At 40.9% G+C, this 24,669-nt stretch overlaps 1 protein-coding gene across 1 annotated transcript in view; it reads right to left on the bottom strand.

Annotated features, from left to right (window-relative positions):
- The window catches only part of SPATA16 (spermatogenesis associated 16), a 91,861-nt gene extending 69,532 nt beyond the window's left edge, over positions 1-22,329 (bottom strand). The window contains exons 1-2 of the mRNA XM_032193292.1: positions 22,207-22,329; positions 4,733-5,347 (exon numbers count right to left, since the gene is read on the bottom strand). Of these exons, the coding sequence (XP_032049183.1) occupies positions 4,733-5,347; positions 22,207-22,329 (738 nt within the window). The remainder of the gene's footprint in view (positions 1-4,732; positions 5,348-22,206) is intronic.
- Positions 22,330-24,669: the final 2,340 nt, after the last annotated feature.

The following is a 24,669-nucleotide window of genomic DNA, read 5'->3' as shown; positions in this document are numbered from 1 at the left end:
GTTTCCTGGATAAGATCCACCTGAAACAGGAGACTGGGGTGGGGAGCGCAGAAATGTGGCTGTACCATGGTCGTTCTGGAGCACCTAGCACTGATGCAATGGTCTCAGTGGGGAGATATCCAAATATCTCGATGTGGTGCTCCCTGGACTGCAGCAGGGCCTCTAAGAAAGCCACCTGAGCTTTTCTATTCACTACTTGAGGTGAACCTCTTCTCATGTAGGTATTTATAGAGGAAATACTTATCTTTTGCTTCTCATATTGAGACATTGATAGAAGACTCAGCTGAACCATGCTGTCTAACTCTTTACTGGTATGTAATTATGCTGACAAGGTACGGATGCCATGGCCTCTTTCAAAATATTTGCTTTTTGCAGATATTGTTGCCTGGAAGAGGGAGTGTGGTCTTGACACGGCAAGCCGTGAATCACGAGGCAATGAGCCACAGGAAAGGTTAATCTGAAAACTCAAGGTACGCGAAAAAAAGATGGCACTAACGTTTAGCTCACTGCCATAGGAACGGTGCCCACAGTAGCCATCTGTGGGAGATGGAGGCGTTCCAGCTTGTGGAAGGCTCCACAACAGCACTCTTGTGAATTAACCACACGCTGTTTGAGGCCTTCACCTCACACGTGGGATGTGCTTTGTGTCTCTGAGACACCGCACCGAACGCTGTGTGCTGAGGCACTGTGGACTGCTTTCTGGGCCCAGCAGTCACGAACCTGTCTCATTTATTTTTTAATCACCGGGGAGGGTTATTTGCAGAACAACAGGGTCTGGAATTAAATTTGTGCAGGTTTTAAACAGGATGATATTTCTGAAGTCTTTTATACTCCCTGATATTAGGAGATTAGCATGAGACAAGATCTTTCAATCCCTATATAGGTTTAATGTTATTTCCTAGCTAAGCTGTTAATAATTGGCTAGAGATTTTATAGATATATGTATATGCTTTCCATTGAGGTTTTAAGCTAGAGAGTCATTTCTCATACCCTTCATATCCCAGTCCAGATGTTCAAGTCTTATTTTCCTATGTTCCAACAGATGGATGCCAAAAATTTAGGGAAATTTACAGTGTTTCTCAATGTAGTCTGCATAATATACTGCATTACTGAGCTCAGAGGTGGCAGACCAAAGACTATTGCCCCAATTTCTTCAGCTCTTTTCCTCACTAGCAAAAGAAAGTATTTAATTCTTAAGCTCTAATGGTGAGAGTTCTCCAAGGGAGCATTATTTTTAACTCTCCCAGGCCAACTATAATGCAGCTGACTAACACTAAGTCCCTTCTGATTAATTTAATGGTAGCTAAATAGTGCAGAAATAGTAAGAAGACACCAATTCTTCTCTTGATAACACTGCCTTCCTGACGTCTGTGGTAATCAGCAGCATGCTGTCCAACATATAAAAGTCTCTAAATTAAACAAGCATTTCAATTTTCCCTTCTGAAATCCAACAATTCTAGTGCTAGACATTCAGAACTGCCTTTTATTTGCATATCTGAAAAACAACATGGTCTAAGGAATGATAATGCCACATGAATATATAGGTAGAACTAGAAAAGACATTTTAGCTTGAAAAAGAGATAAGAAACATACAATATTTGCAGTAGGTAAGGTAGCATGCTTTAGTGATACTATTGAAATGTAAGGCCATACGCATGCTTTTCTGGATCAGGGTCTCTAACTCAAAATGTTGTAATGTCAGACTAAAACCTTGAGTTCCTTAAAAGTGAAAAATACCTGTAAACATTTTGCACTAGAAACTATAACTTTGAATTTCCTGACCTTTGAGCTTGTTACATATCGCAGTTCTCTTCACCCACATGAAATGCAGAGGAATTTTTGTGTATTTCATCAAGAAGCCGTGGGTAAAACAAGCACAGTTTCAATCTCAGCAGTTTAAGTTTCCTGGTTTTCTCTGCATCATCTCCAATTTGTCTATATCTGAACAAACAGATGAATTGGAGCCGATGCAGAGAAAAGCAACAAAAATGATATACAGGTTTAGAAAACATGACCTGGGAGAAAATAATAAGAGGACTGAATCTATTTAATTTAGAGGAAACTGAAAATAGATTTGCTAAGAGGTTGCAAGTACAGAGAGAATAGGGTGGTTAATTGCTTTTCATGACAAATAAGGATACAAAAAGTTATCGGCTATTTAGCAGTATGGGAGATTTGGAAAAAAACCTTCTATCATCTTGCTGAAATAGATGTGAAGTCCCTCTCACTGGATATTTTTTAGAAACAGAGAACAGAAATGTCTTTCAGAGATGTTCTGAGCTTGTTGTTCTTCTGGGGTGGGTTGGATTATGAGACTGTTTGAGAAGCCTCCGCCTTACAATTCTGTGATTTCCCAGTCACTCTGTCCACAGTCCCAGGAAGGAATTATTTAATCTCGGTTTATTCTTTCACCAGGATGTCTATTAGCTGGCCTTTCCGTTTCCCTTTAGGAGCAGACAAGTACTCCTTTCCTCTCAACTGAAAAGTGCTTTTGTCCCCATCAAAGATCACTTCTGAATGAAGGGAAAAAACAAAAAACCCTAAACTAAAAAGGATGTCACTTTCTAATTTTTCTCACTCACTGCTATAATACTTATTGTTTTAAAATAAAATGTCTTCAGTATTATAGAAAAAAAAAAGAAAGGAATATTTGCTTGTCAACAGTAAACCTTGAATGTTTTACAAATACTCTTGGATTAAATTTGGCGGTATGGCTCTGAAACAAGTACAGTTGGACCCTTTTTCAGGATGTCAGGTGCATAGCTGAAGTGATTGGGGTCATGGTGGAGATATAATATTAGGGAGAACCCTAAAAGGGCAGCTTGTAAGTCCTCTATTCTAATCACCAATTGTGTTTCTGTGAAGTGTTTAAAGTGTCTCTCTCTCTTTATTTTTTACTTTTTTTAAATAAAGAGACACTGGCCTCTAAAATCCTTACAGCTAATAAAGAGTGATTTTTTGCATCATGTATCATGGAAAAAGTCAAGCCCTCATCCACGCAGTAAATGTTAGTGACTGGGTTAATTGTGAAAATACAGAGCATCTTTCAAGGTTTATTAGACAGCTATGCTCTTGGAGATACGGTTTTCAAAATGCTCTGATGCTACCTCTTTGAAAGCAGCCTTTGGCTGCAGAGTGCTACTATTTAACGGGTTTCGCTTTACTAAAAATTGAGAGTCTGATGCCACTGTTAAATTTCATTCTGCACACAAGCAAACAGTTTATCATAGTCTGTTCCCAGCAATTGTAATCCAATTTTTGTAATCTTACATTGTTTAAAAAAAGAGAGGGAGAGAGAGAAAGATACTGGATGTCAATCTGATAAAGTTTAAATAACTGGTGCTTTTTTGTGATTATGTCAGTTTTATAGCAGCATTATGGAAACACGACAGGGTAACTAAAATCTGATTACATCTAAGTCCTTGCCCATTATGCGATTATTATGAACCATGACTTCTCCTGGCACATTATGAATTACATGGTCATAATGCAAGGGATTTCCAATATAATTAACTGAGATTAGCAGCACTAGAGAAATCTGGGAATAATGATACAACTTTGGACAATCAGTTTTACTGTAAATGCTGCTCACTCTGGCTTCCAGGAAACAGGAGGCTGGTGGATGCAACTGTGACCCACCTGTTAGGGGTTCCTGCACCTCCTTTCCCTCCCTCCCCTCACAGAATTAATTGCAACCTTGCCATAGTCCTGGGAACTCCCTCTTTTATTCTTTTCTTCTCGCGTTATACTGATAAAATTTAAGGCTGGCTAAGATTTTTGAAAGTGTCAAAGGTTTTCAGATGCCTCCTTTCTGGAGGCTCAGCCTGAAATTGGAAAGAGCTCTGCTTTTGCAAACATAGAAACATCACTTATTGAAGGACAGATCAATTTAGGACAGCTCAAGTTAGAGCACTTAAAGATAGAAAGTCATGAAAATCTTTGATCTAGTTTCAAAGACCATGGCCAAGGTCATATTATTTCTGTAGTGTCTGCGGCAGCCAAGAGATCCTTCTTTCCATGAAAAAAAAAAAAACAAAACAAAACAGATTTTAGTTCTCAGATGCAGAAAGAAAAAGCTGGCTGAGTCCAGAGGGGTTGCTCACTGCTGGACTGGTCCTTTCTCATGTAGAAATAGAAGAATTTCTGTACAAATCTAGTGGCCATCTACTGGCTTTAGGGAAAAAGAGGGAAATGGATGATGGAAGTAGATGATGGAATTGCTGTAGGGAAAAAGGAGCAAAACCAGACCTTTTCTTTAAACAAAGGGTTAAACATTTCATTTCATCCAGTAGTGCATGGATAGCTGGGATACTGTGGGAACTCATATGGTGGGAACTCTCCTGATTAAGGAGACATGGTTTGACCCTAATAGAGATGGGATTAAAAAGAAGAGCTTTTTTTTTTCTTCTTCTTTTTTTTTTTTTTTTCCTCCCTATATGTTTTATATTTCTTTCATAAAGTATAACTAGAGTTGAAGGCCTAGATTAAAACAAAAATCACCCGAGGGTTTTTTTTTTGGTTCAGGCCAAAATCATAGCAGGTTCAGTTCCTCACCTGCTATGATTTATTTATAGGTCTTAATTGTCAGATTTCACATGAAATCGCATCTCAAGATTTGTATTAAACCAGGTGCATTCCAGGCTTGTGTGCCTTGTTCCTTTTGATACAGTGACACCCAATCAGCACGATTACAGCCTCTCATTAACACTGTGATCTCCCTAGCACCTCATACCTCCAGCGCCGTGGTGAACTGAGCTGCTGCCACCGCGTAGTTCTTCTGCCTGTAGCGATCGCTGGCATCCCACAGGGCCACCTGCAGCTGCTTGTCGACCTGCGGCACACTCGGCGCACTCATGGCACAGCCACGGCGCGCTGATCGGCGGCCTGCAGGCATCGCCACCTCAGTGAACTCGAAGGAAATCTCCTCCTCATCAATATAGACCAATTTCATTTCGATGTCCAGCAGGGTTTTTAGAGGAATGTGAGACAGAGGAGCCGGGATTAGCCGATTGCCAGGCTCTAACATCGCCGCCGCTTTCTTCTCAGTGAGTTTTTCATTGGTTTCTGATTTCCGTTTACGGCTTGCTCTGTCTGCATCATTACTTTGGTTTTCCTTCTTTATCTCTGCCGTTTTTATTCTCTCCATACTTTCTACTGCTACATCTCGAAGGTGCTTTTTGACCTCTTGTGGTGCTTCTGGAATATCATTCAATTTGTTTGCCGCTACGTTTGGCTCCTTGTTAGCATGGTTTTGCTGAGAGGTTTCATTCCAGCCACTTGCGCTTAAGAAATATTTTTGAAAGTCAAAGTTGCTTCCTGGTTCCATAACTTCAGCAAAGAAAGAGTCCTAGGAGAAAATGCAGAAAAGTTAAAAATACTCAAACACCACAAAGCCAAAAAACCCTGTGCAAATGCTTTCTCCTCTCAGCACATTGTAGGCACCATTGTGAGTGGAAGCTCTTCAGGATGTAGCACATAGCATAGCAGGCTCACTGCAATTACCTTCTTATATCGCATAAGGGTTTAAGGCATTTTAAATACTCTTGATAATGGTTGTTTGTTTATGTGGGGTCATGCTGGTGCATCAATTTGTTACATGTACAGCAAGAAGAGAAAATCCAGCTTTTACTCTTAAGGGAAAAAAGAAGAAGAAAAGAACAAAAACCTGTGACTGATTGACTTGTGTTATATGTTGTTATGGGGTGCAAAAAATCACTGTGGCCTGATTTTCAAGAGCTGCTGAGCACAGTCGCTGGGGCCAGAGAGGAGTGTTTACAAATCAGGCACTTCGGTTACATTCCAAAGGGACACACGCTCAAAGTGGGATCCTAGCTTCAGCTGCATTTGAACCAAATTCAGATCCGGATTTGGGTTTCAAAGCCATTCTTTATGAATTTTCTGCAAAGGACACTGGCATGTTGCTGCTAGGAAGCCTCCCGCAGTAGATAGCAGCTCAACTCTCAATTCGGGGAGCTGGCAGTGGCTTCAGACTGGTACAAGATGCAGAATCAAATCCACAAGGCTCTTTTCAAGCATTTCCTGTGCAAAAGGAAAGGTGATTTGATCTGCACTGTAAACTCTTAATTGTGCTCAAATTCAAAGGAAATTTTGATTTTCTTCTGCCTCTGCTGACTTCATAGTGACAAGGTGGGAGGCACGGGTATTTTTCTTCTTAGTTTTTCCATTAGTAATGAAAAGTGTAATTGTAAATAGCTTTAATCATGAGCGTCTTTCAGAATGGTTTGTTAAGCATAAGCACTCAGCCTTTAACCTCGTGTTATTGTTTAACAGACCTCCATACGTTTAGCACCGGTTTAATGCACTTAACTACGGGTACAGATTGTACAAGGGAAAGATACATAATAAATGCATTTCTCTTCAGCCATAAACAGATTTTAAACACTGAGCAACTTGCTAAGTTTTAGTGAAGGCCATACAATGTGCACTATTGGACTCATAAAAGCTGCCAGAGTATATTCTGTACGCTGTGGCACAATGACTCTCTACTGTTTAGGGCAATGGGCATTGGGCAGAAACATACAGAAGGGGGAAAAGGAAAGAGATGAAGGCATTTTAAGCTAGATGAGAAGTGGATATGGAATTCTGGTATAAATAAGGTTTCAACTCTTTCTCATGTTTTTACCCCGGTTCTGCTGCCCTAGCTAAGCCGGACTGCTGCCGGGAACATCACTGGCCCCCAAAGCGGGGAATGCACTGCTTTTGACATTTGTTCACAACCACCAGGCTGAGAACTTGACCGCAGCAGAACTGCCTGTGGAGAAACTTATTCCTCTTTCCATGACTGCCAGAGACAGAGCGAGAGGTGAGGGGATAATTGTGTGATTTAAGGTAATTTCAGAGGACTTTTTTCAGTGATATGCTGAGCAATCACAACTCCTACTGAGTTCAGTGGGGATGGAAAACCAGCGGCCTTTCTCAGATAGTGCTCTGCACTTGTCAGAATAGAGCTCAAAGGAATCATATTTATAGCAAACTATTTTGAATGGCAGCAGTAAAGCAGCTGGAAAAGGCTAATGTACTTGCATCTGGCAGCAATTTTACCTGTTTGTTAGACACTCAATCCCTTTTTAAAACAAACCATAGCACAGCCTAAAGATTGGAAGCCTCATTTTCCAGTGCTGGCTTCAGCACCAAGTAATTTAGGGAATTATGATTTATCTCCACTGTGCAGTGGAGCAGAGATACTCCAGCCAGCCCCAGGACCAGCTGAGGGATGAGCCTGTTAATCTTGGTGCCACGTCGTGCCAGCACAACTGTCACACATGGGCCTGCAATGTACCTCCTGCCGTGTATGGCTATCCCAGTGCCTATGGGGCAGTGCAGGTCTCTCACAGCCTCTTGGGTGGGATGCTCACTGGAAAATGAGATTTCAGGGCTGACATCAGATACAAGTTTGCAGGAATTTTCCTCTGAGCATGCACCTTGCACCATGGAGCCCTCAAGGCCAATTAATGGCCTCTTCTACTCACCAGAAAGCTTACAAAGTCAAAGCCCTATATCTGATTGGGGGGCTGATATCAGTGTGAATGTGAATTTGTCTGGACCAAGCTGATTGCTATGAGACTGCCTTAAGAAGATCAAAATAATTTGCCATGGAATAAAGAAAGCAGAGCTCAATCAGTGAAATATGTTCAGGTAATCACTTAATGGACATTTCTCCAGTGGACAAACACCTGAAATGAACTTTGCTGTATCAAGTGGATTTATACTGCTCCTATTGTTTTTTTAGGTGTTTGAGCTGATTAACATGACTGGGTTGTGCAATGGAGGCACGCTGTAACTCAGGCAGGCTCACTTTAATCATTGCCTCAATAAAAAGAAAACACTTCTAGAGAAAAGCTTTTAGAAAATCATTATCTTTGTCAGTTAAGTATTTTCCTGAGACTTTTGTTAAAACGTCTGTTTTTTATTTTGGAAGCGTTTACTGTAAAATGCTTCTAATGAATCACTATGCAGATAGACAGTTTAGTGCTGTAGTCAGAAGGAAACTACTTAAACTTGTGAGCTGTCAGGAATGATCTCCCTCTTCAGTCACAAGCAAGTCCAGCTTTCTGCATACTTGAGGCTTAATTTTTGCCAGGAGACCTCTGTCCATGGCCCTGCCAGCTTCTACAGCTACGTATTTTGTTGGGTCTGGCAGTGAGGAAACCATATAGCTTCAAATGGAGAGGCTTACATGAAAAAATATATGTAAAAGGAAAAATGTAAGATCATTTATCTTTGAAAATCTTCTGGTTTTGTCTGTTGTTTTCCCCATATGGCTGAGGAAACCTTCTTGGGGAGAGCGGCCTGCCTACTAGATAACGTAAACTTCCTCACATGCATGATCTTGTGAACCCTATTCCTTATGCTTTTTGTTCTGTATCTAGTTTTATTCTGCTTTCAACACCTTCTCCTATTATCTCAGATCAGATTAGAGAAGAACCTGCTGATAAATCACGCTGGCACTTCAGCTGGCACCTAGTTGTTAAATTCTTTGCCAGTTCTTTGATGATCCCTTTTTCCTTCAGAATTTAAACTTTGATTTCAACAAAAAAAAAAAAAAAGCTTTTGCCCTTATAGCTGTGAAGTAAAACCTTTCTAAACACTGAAGACTGCATATAACGGTCTTCCTGAATCTGCATATAGCAAGGCTGAACCCCTGGGTTACATTCAGCATTGATTTAAGTGCAGTGGTAGGAGAAAGGAATTTGTTCTCTCAGAGGGAATAGGCTGCCTTGAAGCTGGACAATTGCATTGTCATGAATAGCTCTTTTGGATATGAGTTCTGTGAGGCTGGTCTTCAGAAAAAGGTCTGTTTCCTGATTTTGGTGAAATCCTTCAGTTGACAACATAAGGCACTGTTTCTGAGAATCATGGTTGCTTTTTAAGGCAGAGGGTACAGAGGAAGCAGAAAGCTCCAGGAGGGATTTTAGCACAGAGGGATCTCTGAGGAGCAAGTGGTGGTCCAGCTCGCACATTTCCCAGTGTTGGCATACTGGACCATACACTTACATGGTTTGGAAGTTTAAGGGGATGGTACAGAAGCTAGGATGCAGCAAGGGAACTTGATGATCATGTATTTTACTCTGAACTATGTTCCTTACGCTGGCCGTTTGACAGCAGCCAAAGTGGACCCATCATACTCTGTTGTTGAACGTGCCCCTTAAATGCCTTACAAAGGCATTTGACAGATTAGGCATCAGATCTGGAGACAGAAATAATCTCCTCCTAGCCTATATCAGAACTGGCAGAAATCTCTGCTGTCATTCGTTTTGTTTTTACTTCAGTTGCAGCCAGGTACAGGCTGCCTTGGCCAGGATGGGCTGCCTGTACCTCACCGGCTGTCCCAGAAGTCATTAGTGATCATCAGCATTTTGTGCTCTCTGCTGTGACCGTTCGATGATGTACAGTTTCTAGAGGATACCGTCACAATATTTTTCAGCCAGGGCACGACTGTCTGCAGCACGCACTTTGTGCAAAGACATCCTGTGTGTCTATCAGTGAGCTCATTTGAGTACCAGCTGTAGTGTAGTTGTCCTAGCCTGGTTCCCCACCTGGGCTAGTTCGTGTTACAAAAGATACTTGTAATGACAACTGCCGTATTAGTGGACTACTAAGACAGTGATGAGACTTTTCCAGAAAGTTATAGGAACTGAACTCTTTTATCCGTAATAGTCTTTTTCTCCCAGAAGACCACTTGAAATCACAGGGCAGTCATCTGCTACGGTTCATTTCAGTGCAAATGTTGGAAGAGGCAAAAATGCATCCAAAACTATGGAACAAGCATAAGAAAATTATACCACTGGTACTTCTACAAGTGTTATCCCACTTCTTCAATGTCCTTTAGTACAGACAGAAAAATATAGTACTATAACAAAACACATCCAAAGCCCCACAACAGATAGGTCGTTAGTTGCCCTCCTCTATAATAATTTCACTTAAATTGAATTCCAGATATCCTGATCCATCTCTAAGGTGAGGATGCTCCAGTTTTATCACTTAGAAATGAAGCAAGATTTATCTGTATTAGATTTACAGACAGACTTTCTGAATGAGCATGTGCACTGACAACAGCTATGCTGAGATCTGAACCGGAGATTTTTTCAGTCCATCTTTCAGCAGGATGACTTTTTAAGCACTTCCTTTACTGCTGAATACCACAAAGGCTCAGACAATCTATTGATGACGAAGGTCAGCACCTTCTTAGCAGCCCATAAAGTGAGTCTCTCACAATCAGGTTTCAGACTTTTTAAGATTCTAGCCATTTCTTTAGGCAATGAAGCAACCTAGTTCTTTCATCTTGCTATTTTTATTGTTTGAAAGCCTGAGTCACATCTGATCTTTTTTATTTTTAGTTTTCTTTTGGAGAAAAAAAAAAAAAGCCTTAATGTATCTTTTTTTGTTCAGTACTCTTATTTCTTTGTGATAGACATAAGTAATGGCTCATTCAGTGCAAAATCAGAACTCCTTACATTTTTCTTGCTGTGATAAGGGCACACTTGCCATTATTACAGCTGCATTGTCCACATTGCCGCAGTAAAGGTTTTGTCAGCACTTCCACTCTAAACACTATTTTCACTCACTATATTTAACCTGTTTATAAAAATAATAATAATAAATTGGACTCTGGGCTGAAATTTGGCAAGGGAAACAGTGTTTTATTCAGAGTAGTTTGCAGGGATTTAACCATATTACTCTAATTGGTCTTTGAGGCTGAAACTCACTTATTAATTGTTTACGTGGTACTGAGTACAACAGAGCACTAATCTCATTAGCCTATAGACAGAAGAGAAATATTAAACTGTGTTAATAATTACTGCTCACAGCTATCAGACAGCCAGCTCACTAGGCGCTCTTATGCAAAGGCTTAGGCTTACCATATAAAGTCCATTTCCTTCTATTGCCAGGAATAGCTTATGCAAGTTAACTAACGTTGAAGGTAGAAATGACAGAAACAGAATGTAAGGGACAAATTCTGGTTAAAATACTTAATATCTCTTTAAGGATAATTTGCACAAAGATATGGGAAAACTAGATTAAAATAATCAAGAGAAGTTTTGACGATGTATGTTAATGACGTTTTCATCAACAGTAAATCCCTATTCCTGCCAGCTCTGGATAATCTTGAGTAGCAATGGAATCTCCTTCCTCTCCCTCATGAATCCTTTCCCTTCTTCACTGTATGTCTTGTCTGTAGTCTCTTTCCTGCTTGCCTTTCTTTAAACAAGGATCTATACAGCCATGCTCCTGGAGAGCCAGCACGAGTGGTTTCAGAGGCTGCTTCTCCTGGCTGGCCAACACTGCCCTACCCTGCTCTTGCTGCAGCTCTCCGAATCAGTGCTCCTGGGGCATTCCCGTGCAGACTAGAACAGCTTGGGGTAAACAGATCCACAGAGGTACCTGGAATCTGAGCAAATCCATTTCACGAGGCACTGAAGCAGGCTAGAAGCACATACCACGAGTTAGTGGCACCTAACACGTCAGCCACAGGAGAGATGGGACTGGATAGGCAAGGCTGGGAAATTCCTGCCCTTGCTGTCTTCTCCATCATAGCATGTGTATTTATCTGGTTCCTTGGCTTAGCCAGTACTGTATGGTTTGCCTCATTGCTGTCAATCTATAACCAGCACCAAGGCACATTTTTTAAAGTTTTAAGGCAGTATTTTAATAGGTTGTAGGACTCGCTGAAATGGGTTAGCCAATCTCATGAGAGTTAAAAAAAGATCTTAATATTTTCTGTTGCTTTGGGACTTTTTCCCCTCCATGTGTTCTTTAAAACATTATTTTAAAATGTTGTAATTTTGAGTACCACAGCAGAAGTTAACTGCCAACAGTTCCACACAAAGTTAGAGACCTCAATTAACTATTTACTGCTATAGGGATGCTCAAGGATTTTGTTAACATATTGTACGAATAAAATGAGAGCTGTCAAAGGACAGCAAGCTAACAACTACAATTATAATTTAAAATCAAGAAGGAACCCAAATCTCCCCAGCAGCATATCTCAGGGCAGTGAGGCAAAGCGAATACAGACGAGAAACATCAGTGATCAACTGACAACCTGGAGGAAGGAAAAGGAAGATACAGTGCATGGTGGGGACTCGGGATATGTGGTGGGTAAGTAGTGTGACTAAGGGAAAATGAAGAGAGACAAATTGAGGATGTTTTCTGCATGTTTTTTAGGCACTGTGTAACTGTCTTCCTTACACTCCCTCCTAGTGAAATACTTCCTCTAAAAGTGTGGGAGAAAAATACTGAGAAACAAAAGAGACAGCAGGGAGAGCATTTCAGCTTGGCGTAATGATGTCATCCTATTAGCACAAAGCCCCGCATTGTCAATTAGGAAAAAAAGGTCAACACTGTGTCTGACAGGGATGTGAAGCCTGGCCAGCCTTCCTCGATTGGATTCGGCAGCTCAGCACTGCAGGAGCAGAGTGGTTCATTTTCATAGCTAAAGGGATGCCGAGAGTGAAGACGGAGAGAAAACGGAAATTTTAAAATGGTAAAGGTTTCTGCAGCAGGCTCCTGAAAAGTGGAGTTGTGAGAACAAACAATTCCTCTGTGTGAGGAACAAGGGTGTATGTGTGAGCCTAAGGTATAAACAGACTAGCGAGCTTAGGGTAATCCTTAAATGAAAAGGAATGCAAAGATTGGTCCTAGAACTGAGACATTGTGCTGAAAAAGCTCGATTTTTTTTTTTTTTTTTTTTTTTTTTTTTTTTTTTTTTTTTGTACTGCAATATTTCCTAATTCTGTTGGGAAGACAAGAAAGCAATTTTTGAAGAGATTACAAAGCAAATGTCCAAGTGTCCTACTTGCTCTCATTCTGAAGGAGATGAAGAACTATTGATTTTCTGAAAAGATTGCTTTGAAATGGTGGGAGCTGAGTACTTCTAAAGAACGAGTGCAGAGGGGCAAAGTTTGGTTTAGGAGGGTTGCTGCAGACTGTGCTGTGGGCTTGATTAGATCTGCCAACATGCTATTAAGAGGTCTGCATCTCAGAGCTGCTCTGGGCAGCCCTGCTTCCAGGACGAGGCAGGAATTCAATGAGAGCTCACAGTGCAGAGAGCGCTCTTTTCACTTCACAAAATAATCACATTCCTATGGGACCAGACCCAAGGAAAGCCCAAACCTAAAGGAGACATTAGCAGACCTATAACCACTTCCATTACGTATTGTGTGGTGCACAAAACATATCAACTGTCAGATCCACAGCGAGGAAGGGGCCTGACACCTTGCACAGCACTTAGATCAAATGCTTAGCAAGCGCGATGTGGCAGGAGATACAGATCCTTTCCTTGCTCTAGCTATACCATGTTACCATGATCAGACCAAACTCTAGTCACTGATCACCACCTAGGACAGATGTCCCCTCACAGTCCCTGCAGTTCTGCTCCTTAACTTGTGTTAACTGAAAATAACTGTTTTAGGTGAGAACTACCACTTTTGCTATTTTCTGTTCACCACCAACAAAACCCCACTGCTACCTCCTGTAATGTTTTATTTGGGAAAACATTAGCTGCAGCATCCAAGTTCCTAAGTAGGACCATCCCATTTTGACAAAGATAGCTTTGGTAGTGATCCTTGCCTTTGGGTATGCTACCTGTGTAATTAGAATAAAGCTGGGGTATACTGAGACTTGGCACCAAGTGCTAGAGTTTTGTAAGTCATTCATTTTATTTGCCACTTAAACAAAAAGCTAGTATTTATTTTCCTAATAGTAACACAAAAAGCTACCCAAATCAACAGTCAACCAAAAGGAGCAATAAGGAGAAGAGGAAGGAATGAGAATGGGAAGAAGAAAAGGGAGAAAGAACAAAAATGATAAGGAAGTCATTGAATCGGGGTCTGAGAAACAATCAGATGAAACAGGCCATCCCATTAAGATGCAAAGTGAATTTTTGTGGACTGAGGGGCTGTCTTCCTTCTGAATGTCCTCCTGCATTGCTCCCATTCCCTGCAGGGAGAATCTCCCTAGGTAGATGTCGTTAACTGGAATTTCTTTTTCTCATCTTTTATTGTTGTGGCTTTTATTTCTTTGGTGCTATTGTTCTTTATGACTGTTGTATCTGATTTCCAATGTAAGAGCAATAAATGGAAGAAAAAGAGTAAAAAGAGTAGAGTACAGCCCAGGGTGATGGAACTGTGCAGCAGACAGCAAGTACTGGCAAGTCCTTCCTGCTCTTTTTGTAATGAGGATGCTTTGCAGCAGGGGATCAGGGAGACTGCAGCTTAAATGAGAATTGGGGAAATTTTAAAGACCTAGTCCAGATCTTCTGCTGGCATAAATTAACACTGATCTGTCCCAAAGATTTTAGCGAGTCTGAAAACATGGAAGCTGGTGGTTCTTTGGAGCACAAACTGGTGCCCAAGAGCAGAAATTCATCCCTGCAGAGAAGACCAGGCAAACACTATAACTTTATATCTCAGCTAACAAAACTAAGTTGTCTTTTGCCAAGTTAGCTACCTTTTGTGACCCCAGCAATACAATTTGTCTTGAAGCTTCTACTCAAGTGACCCTTAAAGGCAGTATTGGAATTCTTCTGCTTGGGTTATGGAGGCTAATAAAGAGTCTGATAACTGGTGGGAGGGCACTGAAGCATTCATGCATAAGAAATCATATGCACATCTATAACCTGAGATTTTTCTGATGTCATGAAAAGAGATGCAGAACTACTGGTGCTTAATTCTCTGAAACTTTCAGAGCTCTTTCTAGACTCAGATATCCCTGCAGTGAGTGAGTGATGGTTAAACAGGTAGTTTATAAAAAAAAACCAAACAACCCAAAAACATCCAACCAAGCAACCAATCAAAGAAAAAGCCCCAAGTGAAGTGGAGAGGTTTCTTTCCAGACCAACAAGGCTTTCTATTTACCTGCAACATGCTGTCTTAACAATTACTGTTCACTGAAGGTAAGGGCTAACCTGAGACCTAATGCTGGCTTTATTGATGGGGTTGTATAGCAGTGAAAACTCCAGGGTGCACAGGATAAGAAAGAGCGAAAAACTTTTTTTGGTGGCAATAAGAACTGTTGAAATAGCCAAAGCGACATCGTCGGGGACTAATCTGCCTTGGAGTCAGCTTGATTAAAAATAACAGACAACAATTTTCTTATGGCTCCAAAATTCAATTGAATATCTCCATCTGTTATACAATGCTACTCTGTCATACAGAATGATCTGTATGTTGAAAGCCCTGTTCAGGCATAAACTAATTAATTTTCATGGCAGGACCAGTCCTGTGAGGTGCAGTGCTTCTCCGATGTACGAGAAGCCGAGGGAGCACAGGAGCTCACAGGGTGAGGCTGAATTTCCCATTAGATATGTAATTAAATACTATGGGTCCCACTGGGAGGCAGAGATATTAAGCAGAGATATTAAAAGAGTTAGCCATAGCTCAGCACCAGTTCCTCCCTGGCTCTGGATTAAGGGCCCAACGGTGGCAGCTATCAGTGACCCATCCTCTGCAGAGCAGTGCTGCAGTTGCCTTATGCTGATGGTATACCTCCAAGGGGTTTCTTCTGAGATACACACGCAGACCTAGGCAAAATTAAAGGGTCAGAATTTATGATAAAGTGCTCAGAGTTTATCTATCCACCTCCTGATTTCACTAGCTGCTTTAGCAAATAGTCAAGTTATGCTTATTCCATTTCTCACAGTGTGGAATAATGAATTTTAAGTATTCCTAGGCAAAAGAAGCCTGGGAGGAAGGAAGAAGAGAAAGACAGAAAGATTAAAAAAACTTACATGACACCAGGAGAAGCACATGCCAGTAATTTGAGGATTATATTCATTAAAAATGTATTTTAATACTTTCCAAAGTCATCATTACAAACCTAGAAAATTTAGAGTTAGGGTTTCTGGAACTTTTTTAACCCTCGCATTACAGCCATGCATGCCACCCCTAATTGCTTTGTAATTTGACATGTAATGGTTTAACAGTGGCAGCTGAAGCAAACCCAGTAACAACTGAGAGCTAAAGCACGCAGAGATGAGAGCTCCTGACAGGCAGAGCTTCAATTCACCAACTTTGTATGGCCAATAGAGCTGTAACATAAAAGTTAGCAGGAAAGAAAAGGTTGTGGAAAAGGACTGGCTGAAATAGCTCAGATTAACATTCAAGGCAGTTCTTTTGCTTTGACACCTTTTAGGTTCTTAGTATGGCTTCTGGTTTTAAATTCTTCTTTTAGTTTGGTGTCTTCATTTTCCAATGGGAAAAAAGAATGCCTTTTGTTCAACTTTTTAATCTCTGTGAATGTTTATTACCTCTGCGGCATTATTTTTGTCAATATGAATTTTAACCTTGAAGTGCCTCAAGAATGGTAGGAAAATTATTTTCCTTCCCTCAATGAGCAGAAATGTACACAGCATAAGTACTATAGGTGCAAATTTCCCATTGGAGATGCGTGAGCAAACCTCTGACATGCTTATGTGCAGCAACACGGCTTTATAAGAGCTGTGACAGCCAAGGGAAATCCAGTGGCAGCTGTTGGCCACTGGGAAACAGCAAAAAAATCCTGATCCAACAATTGATTCTGACCTGTTTTTGTTCATTTTATAAAATATGTGGTTGGTTCTCGCCTTTATTTCCTATAAACCACACCTGGACTGAAGCCAGCACTATCACAGAGTAATGCTGATTCTGCAGCCCATGCTTTTGTAACCTTTAAGTTTCGCTACTCTACTGTTTTATTTTATGACCTTCCTGAGAAAATTCCGCAAGGCTTCAATGGATGCACGATATTGCAACCTGAATTCTAACTTGTAGTAAGGTGGCTGACCATGGTACGTCAGTTGAAAGACGACTGTATCTGTTCCTTTTATTCAGCTGATTTTGCCAGGAAAAGTTTGTAGTGTTTGGCAGGGCTACACCTGGGATGTGAACACCACAGTGTGATCTTTGCCATTAGCAGGGATCTTCCAAGGCATTCTGTTTGCTCCAACATTTAGATTTAAAGCAAAGCATAGGTTTACAATTGCTGTGTGTCCTGACTACAGGCTACTTTTGGCCAGAAACCCAATCTGTTGAATTAATGGGTTTCTGTGCACTCAGATTTGGAAGGTGAATGAAGCTTGGCTTCTTTGTATTGTCTGTTACTGTAAATGGTTCTGGGAATGGTCCTTCTGAAGGTCTTACAAGGTGGCTATGGAAGACCAAATGATGCGACTTATTCATCTTGCTTTTACATTATGTGTGAAACTTTGTTTCAAAATCATATAACATTCTTTTTTCCCTAATTTCACAGAACCAAGAAGAACCAAGGTGTCAGTTGTCCTTCCCAGGTGGAGGGTTAGGAAATAGGGTGAGGATGGTGACAAATTCCTTTGAGATCACTAAAATCTGGGTTTGCCCAGGGACCAGCACTTTGCTGCTGCAATTAATTGCTGTTCATACCCTCGATATGTTGTGAAAAGAAAACAGAGGGATGGGTGCTGGACCTGCACCATCCTCTGTACCTGCCTGCAAGCCACATGGCAGCCAAGAGTTTTGAGGTGGCAGCCCAGCAGTTTGTCACCTCCTGCCCAGAGGCATAAATATCCATTTAAATACAAAAAGCACAAAGATGCTCCTGTATACCCATATCCCTAACTGCAATGTATCTTTCCTTCTTTTTGATGCTCTGTTTTCCTGACTGTTAGTGTCTTAATGTTGAACAACCCCGAATTGTTCATTTTGCAAAAGCAGCATTTGCTGCTGTCGGAGTGACTCAGGATTGCAGAAGACAGCAAACTCCAGGTTTTTCATTTGTGAGGCTAAGTAAAGCCATTAAAGCTTTAACCCTCAGTTATTCTCAGTAAGGTGTCATTTTAGAGGATGCTGGAATTAAGCTAATAAATAAATAGGAAGAAAAAATAAAACTAAAGCCAGGGACTTTAAGCAGGGCCTGCTTTGCATCCTGGCTTCTGTGAAATCTTGCTGCAGCTGCTCTTGCAGCTGCATTATTTTCAACATCAATCGGAGTGATGCTGTGTAATAGCCTCGTTACAGAGGGACTAAAGAGCTAACAGAATCCTAAAATCTTCAGACTTTTTATAAAATTTACATTCTGAAATACCATACTTAAACTATTTTTCAATGTTTGAATTTAAATGGGCACAATTAGAGTTGATTTTTATTTTGTTTTTCAACCGGTAGTTATTGCATTGAGCAAGTATTCCTCATGGTCACGGTCCTGCAAACACACACATGCAGCATCTTAATTTTATGGAAGCAAGTAGGCTCACAGAGCCACATAACATTAGACATACAAACAAGCAGTTACAGGGCCAGGGCTTACGATGTAATAAGGAAATGCTGAATGCAGCAATACAGTTCATATTGAATTTTCTGTGTATTCTTTCAAAACAGCAGTGATACTTGGATCCTCCTGATTGTTGGCCTGACTTGCCATTTCAGTCAGTTGCTAAAAGCTCCAGTGAGTTTGTCAGAGCAAAGAGAAACCAATGCAAGCACTTTGAAGGACTCAGCCTTACATCCGTACAGAAATCTCTGCCCAAAAAGGTTTGTCTCTAGTTGCATTTGAATAATATTGCCACAATATTTCATCTATATTTCCTAAATAGTTTTGTAAGCCTTGGTATAGATATCCTGGTAATGCTACCAATGTGCACAGGAGGAAAAAAAAAAAAAAAGAAAAAAATTTAAGAAATAGGCATTATAAAGGGAATGTATCTAATAAAATACTTCATTTATTGATTCTTAATGTAATGTATTACAGTATTATAATTCCTGTAAACAATGCAACTACAGAATGAGCGGTGTGCCCACCCTGAAATACAACAGACTTCATCTTATTTAGCATGCTGCTTACAACTCGCCTTCTAGAAGGTATGCAATTAGATGACAATCTCAATTTTTATTTTAAAATAATGTCTCTAGCCCACATGGCTGCAGAAAAAGGCTTGGAAATATAACTCAAGTATCATGTAAAGGCTCAGGAACCAAAAGAAAAGAAATCAAAGAATGTATTTGTTAAAAAAAATAATAAAATCATTCTAATCTGTTTAGATGTTGCTGGTTGCCTGCCTGAGGATGTTTAACGTTTAAGGTTAGCAATATTGAATGAGATAGGGAGGTTTTATTGTTTGGATACTGTAATAATAACAACGATTTTTCCCCATTCTAATTATACTTCACATGCATCTCTGTGGTAAGTACAGGCAGACCATGTGGTTCCTGGGCCTCACAGAGCTAATAAGACTTTACTTTTCAGTGGTGCATGGATTGACTTACTAATATCTGCAAAACACAAAGGAATTATGATGATGAATATCCTATAAATAAATAAATATCTCAATTCATTAGCTCAGGAAAGCTCTGTTTTCTTTCTTGAGGTGATTACTGAAAACGCTTTACCATGTGTTTTATCAGCAACGAAGATGACATTAAGTGGCAATATTTTAAAATTAGTTGCCTTCCATTCTTCAAACTTTACTGGAAAAAAGTTACATTTTCTTTTCAGATTGTATTTCCTCAAGTATAAAACAGATGCATTTGGATAAATAGATTTGGAACATAATATTAAATTAAATGAAGAAATAGAAACATAATGAAATAAAATCCAAGTATCTAAAAAAAATTCCTTTCGCAGGACTGGAGTGGATACCTAATGTTACTTCTCTTCTTTAGCCTGGTATGAGGATGACAGGTACTCTGTCATCGTCCAAAGTACCCTCTGAGATGCCACTTCTGATCTGAACAAGGAGGGGTGTCTGTTCACAGACAAGCAATTTCAAAATCCAGTTAAATGTATTAAATCTACTTCTACATTGAGCACATTGTTTGTGCTTAGTACATTTATTACTATCATTAAAATAAAATTAAATGGTGCCATCTGAGATCAGGGCCGTATTATCCTATTACATATTCATCGTACGATAAATACATTTTTGAAGAGACAAAACAGAGAAAAGAAGTATGCTTTGCAGTAAAATGGTGGTACAGAAATGAGACACAGAGACAGAAATCCTACTCAGAGCCAGAGCAGATTTAGTAATCAGCTCCTCACTGTTACGGTTCCTGCAGTTACCCTGTTTCAGTCCCATCTAAAACTGGTGCTGGGCCAGCTCAGCCCAGCTTTTCTTGCCTCAGGGGCTACTGAGGAGCAGCTATATTGGCGAAGAGCTTGGGAGGTGGACCACTGGCTGCCTCCAAGCAATCGAGCTTGCTGAGCACATGAGTGTGAACTGGGGTATTCCAGGGCTCTTCTTGATGCACTCAGGGTAAATAAATCCTAAATGCTCTACAGCACAGCCTGGCATAGGAGTTCCAGCTCAGCTCTTGTGAATGCTTTCAGCCCAATATTTTTATAACAGAAGAAACTTAACCTGCTGGAAGGTGTCTCAAAGGGAAATCTCTATCCCTGCAACCTTGCATTTACCACTTGCATCTCAGACTGTCAAGTGTAAGCAGAAGTTTCTTCCCACCTTGGCCCACTGGAGAAGGTGTCTTCATACTTATCAGCACCTGAACTCCACTGATGTAAATGAAAAAAGCTCTAAAACAGGTTCAGAGAAGGGTTTTGAGTAAGGTTCTTATTCACTTGTCAAGAGACTAAATTGCTGAACTCACTTAAATCAGAGCAACTTGTTGACATTGCTCTCCAAGGAAATTCTGCAAATGCTTTTAATGCAGTAAAATATGAAGTCTCTGCAACTTCTAACTCAAACAAATAATCCCTACAATTCTTACATTTGCAGACCACAAGACCGAGCTGATGGAAAAAGAGATGTCGGAGTCATGTTGCCAACCTGGGACATTGCAAGGATTCAACAGGCGTTTCAGAACAGACAATGATGTAAACCTCACAGACACCAGGCAACTTCTCCTCTTATGCACCAAAGAATCCCAAGACCAGAGGGAGACAAGTAAGAAACACCAAACAAACCAGCACAATTAATCAAGCAAATAATATAAAAAAATCTCAAAACAGAACAAATGTGCCATATTGCCACAAAATGTCATTTTGCAGATAAGTGAATAAATTTACTCTCCAGCCAAGCTTTTTTTTTTTTTTTTTTTTTTTTTTTTTTTTCAGTAGCTTCAGCCCTAATGTTTCCTCTGCACATTTGCTTCCCCACGTGCAACTTGTATATGGCATCTGCATTTCCTACTTTAGCTATGCAGTTGAGGTGAAATGTAGATGTATGATTCATTGCATCCTATTCCCCCTTACTAATCTGCTGCCTTGAAAGTGCACAGCAGAGCAAAACAATCATGGGGAAAAAATGCAGCAGGGCTAAAGCAACAAAAAGGGGAAAGAAAGAAAATAGAAATGCCTAGGGATTCAGTAAGAGGGGAGACACATCAAAGATCTGAGGAGAGAACAGAGAAATAAGAAAAGAGATAGGAAGGGGAGATGGCAGGAGCATGAAGAACGTAGCTGGATGAGGAGCAGAAGTGATGAAACAGAGTTTCCTGGGCCTTTGTAGCTGGGCTCTCTGGTGCCTAAGTGTGCATGCTCTGAGTAAGGCTTTCTCTGGCGCTGGTTCATTCACAGTGTCTCCCTCGTGTAAACTTTCCTGGTGTCTATTTAGAGGCTTGTTGATGCTGCACTTATTTGGAAATAGGATCCAGGGAGATCCAGCTAAACAATAATTAAGCCTTTTTCCTCAAGGAAAATGTTATAGTCAGAATTAAATGGTAGTGAAAATAAGCTGAAAAATAGAAGCAAATGTGAAATGAAAAAGAGAAGGCCCTTCTCCACCTAGATCTTCAGGGCTGACTTTTTTAAACCTAAGTGACTTATGAAGATGAAAAAAGCTCTGGATGAGGAGAGACTGGAGAGTAGTTGGTAGAGGTACCTAAGAAGATCCATAATGCTGAATGAACTCCCTGAATAGGGGTGGCTGAGTTGTAAAGAGTTTGATTTTAGGTGATGGAAAGAAACAAGGGATTTGGGGTAGGTAGGAGAGAAGATGCTTTGAAGAAACCCATTGTAGTGTCCGTAAAGTGCTGAGGCTGGACTGTAAGTTTGGGTGAGGTAAAGAAAAAGAAAGGCTGTTCCCTAGTAAACTCTGTTAGGGGTGAAGGTGATAGAGGAGGAGATGTGTGTTTCCTCTGACAACAAGGCACCCTCTCCATTGCCTCACAAACTGTTAATACCTGGCTATGCCACAGAGAGAAAAGTTTCAGTCATGTTAACTCAGACCCCACATAGACCCCATCTGTGCATGGCATAGAGGCAGGTGGCTTTCTCACTCACCAGGCAGGTCTTCAGCCACCGGTGACAACTAGGTGCCAGGCGGAATGCGCCGGGGTTCAAAAGACGACATTCCGTCCCGGTGTCCCCGGAGTCCTCACCGCCCGGTGTCCCACACCTCCCCATGTTCTCACTGCCTGGATCCCTGCATCCTCATCACTTTGTGTCCCCACAAACCCCTTGTGTCTCCCATATCCTTACCCCCTGATGTCCCCAGCATCTCCGTGTCCCCACTCCATCCTCACCGCCTGGTGTTTCCTACATACTCCGTGTTCCCTCTGTCCCCAGGTTGTTGCCCCTGTCCCCAGAATGCCCTTGTGCCCACCACCCTTCATCCCCTGCTGCCCTGCAGTCTGCCACCACCCCTCCACCTGCATGCTAAGCCAGCAGGCCTGGCCATGACACAGTGGCTAAAAACAAGGGTGGCAAATCTGTGATGGCAACAAGTCCTCCTGGGCTAAGTCCAGCCCTTCAGCCTTATATTGCTCATAATGGGTAATGGATGGATGCTGGCTAACTAATTGGAAGCCCATTACAAACTTGTTTGAGGTTACTGTTCTAAATACCCTAGTTGCCAGTCAAGATCTGATAATTTTTGAAAACATTTTAACCATCTGCATCTTAGTATGACAGGAATATGAAACAAACAAACAAAAAAAGCGCAAATGTTACAAAAGGTAAAGTAATCAGCAGGCTTATTATAGACACTGTCAGGTTGCTCAGGTCCCTTGATTTAAGTTGGAAAAAAAAAAAAAAGTACCGGTGCAGATGGATCGCTCATGAGATGTATTCAACGTTGCTAGTCCAAACAGCATAATTTTTAAGGCTAAGCATTCCCTATCCAGCAATGTTTGAACTGAATGCTTTTTATGGATGTGATTAGTTCACGTAGTTGTGTGATTATGCACATGGGATCTGATTCACAGGATTGCTTCTTTCTTCCTTGACAAAGGATAGATGTAAAGAAAGAGCCGAAAAAAGTTTGTGCTGGTTAAAAATATTCATGAAAAGTAAAACTTCAGGTGTAGAAAAGCCACATAAGGAGAAAAAATGGAGTTCCTAGGTCTTCTGAAATTTCTACCGTGCAAAGAGTTTTAGTGTTTAAGGCTCATAAAATAGATTGAGAGTCCAGTGACATACAAGAGTGGATTTTTTTCTCTGCTCTCTGTTTGGCTATATATCAGTAGGTCTTCTAGGCAGAAGAGAAGTCTTGCTGACTGCATCAAAGATTCCTTACTAGGAACATACCTTAAAAAAAAAGTAGGTCTAGTTGAGCAATGTTAATCAGTTATTTTTTAGTGGAGATTTTGTTTACTTAAAATATGCATCACCCAAAAATCTTTTTTTTTTTCTTTTTTTTTTTTTTTCCCCCTGAAATGTAAACAAGAAAATAAAGTAGTTGTGTTTGATTAAAATGTGACTTGTCTGAGAAACAAGCTGCAGAAGTCTCCATGAGACATAGCTCGAGCAGGGAAAACAAATTAGACCCAAGGACAAGAAGTGTTCAGACTGTGCCTTTCAGGAGACATTGAAATAAAAATTTCAAACTGAAATGCTTCACCTTTCATCTGCAAAATTGCTTGTCTCAAATAATTCTGTGAAAAATTGCAGGTAGCCGAAGGCAGGCGGGGAGGGCTGTGGCGAGTGGCCAGGACAAATGGTGAGGCGTTGACTTCTGACATGGGCAGCCTTTGGACGGGAGCAGTCACGGCTCCGGGTGAGATGACTCAGGCACATTGCTGCTATGTCCCTGCAAGAACAGGAGAGAAAATAAGCATTGGCGTCACATACTCCTGCAGATCTTTTCTGGTCAAAAGGTGGGCTGCTACATAATTAAGTTAAAGTGCATTTTTTATGGTTCTAGGGTGACTATGTGGTCTTCTGATTGAAGGGACAGCATTCATCTGTTCAAAGGTAAAGGTGCACATGGCCATTGTTCATCCCTGGAGGTCTTGGAAATAAATCATAAGGGACCACAGGAGAAGTCAGCACTCTGGGAGCTGCAGAGAAGATGTCCTGGACAGGGAGGGTCACAGGCAGCTCCTACCCACTGGATTGTTCAATTTTGCTTTACACCTTCCAATTTCACCCTGCTGACTGGGTTAACTTTTGCAAGGCAGCTTTCACATGGGCACTTGTCAGATCGAACAATAACAGCATCTGTTTGGACTAGGAACCACCTGAACAGCTGCTGTAGGAGGCCTAGCGTAAGGATATTTCTTGGAGGTAAATCCCCTCTCTTACCAAGAGTAATGAACATGAGCAGAGGCTCATACCCAAGGCACCATGGCATTGCGCAGCTCCTGTTAAACCCTTAGGGAGGCAGTTACCTTTCTGGTAGCTGTGCCCTTCATAAAGCATCAGCTCTTGCATTATTGGTGGATTTGCATGTTCCCATATCCAATAACTCTGAGTAAGTGACATATTTAGAGCATCTATCATAGCATTAAGAAAAGGTTTCTGCCA

This window comes from Aythya fuligula, chromosome 9 (genome assembly GCF_009819795.1).
Source record: "Aythya fuligula isolate bAytFul2 chromosome 9, bAytFul2.pri, whole genome shotgun sequence".
In the NCBI taxonomy this organism is placed as follows: Eukaryota; Metazoa; Chordata; class Aves; order Anseriformes; family Anatidae; genus Aythya; species Aythya fuligula.
This window is presented reverse-complemented; position numbering and strand designations above follow the sequence as displayed.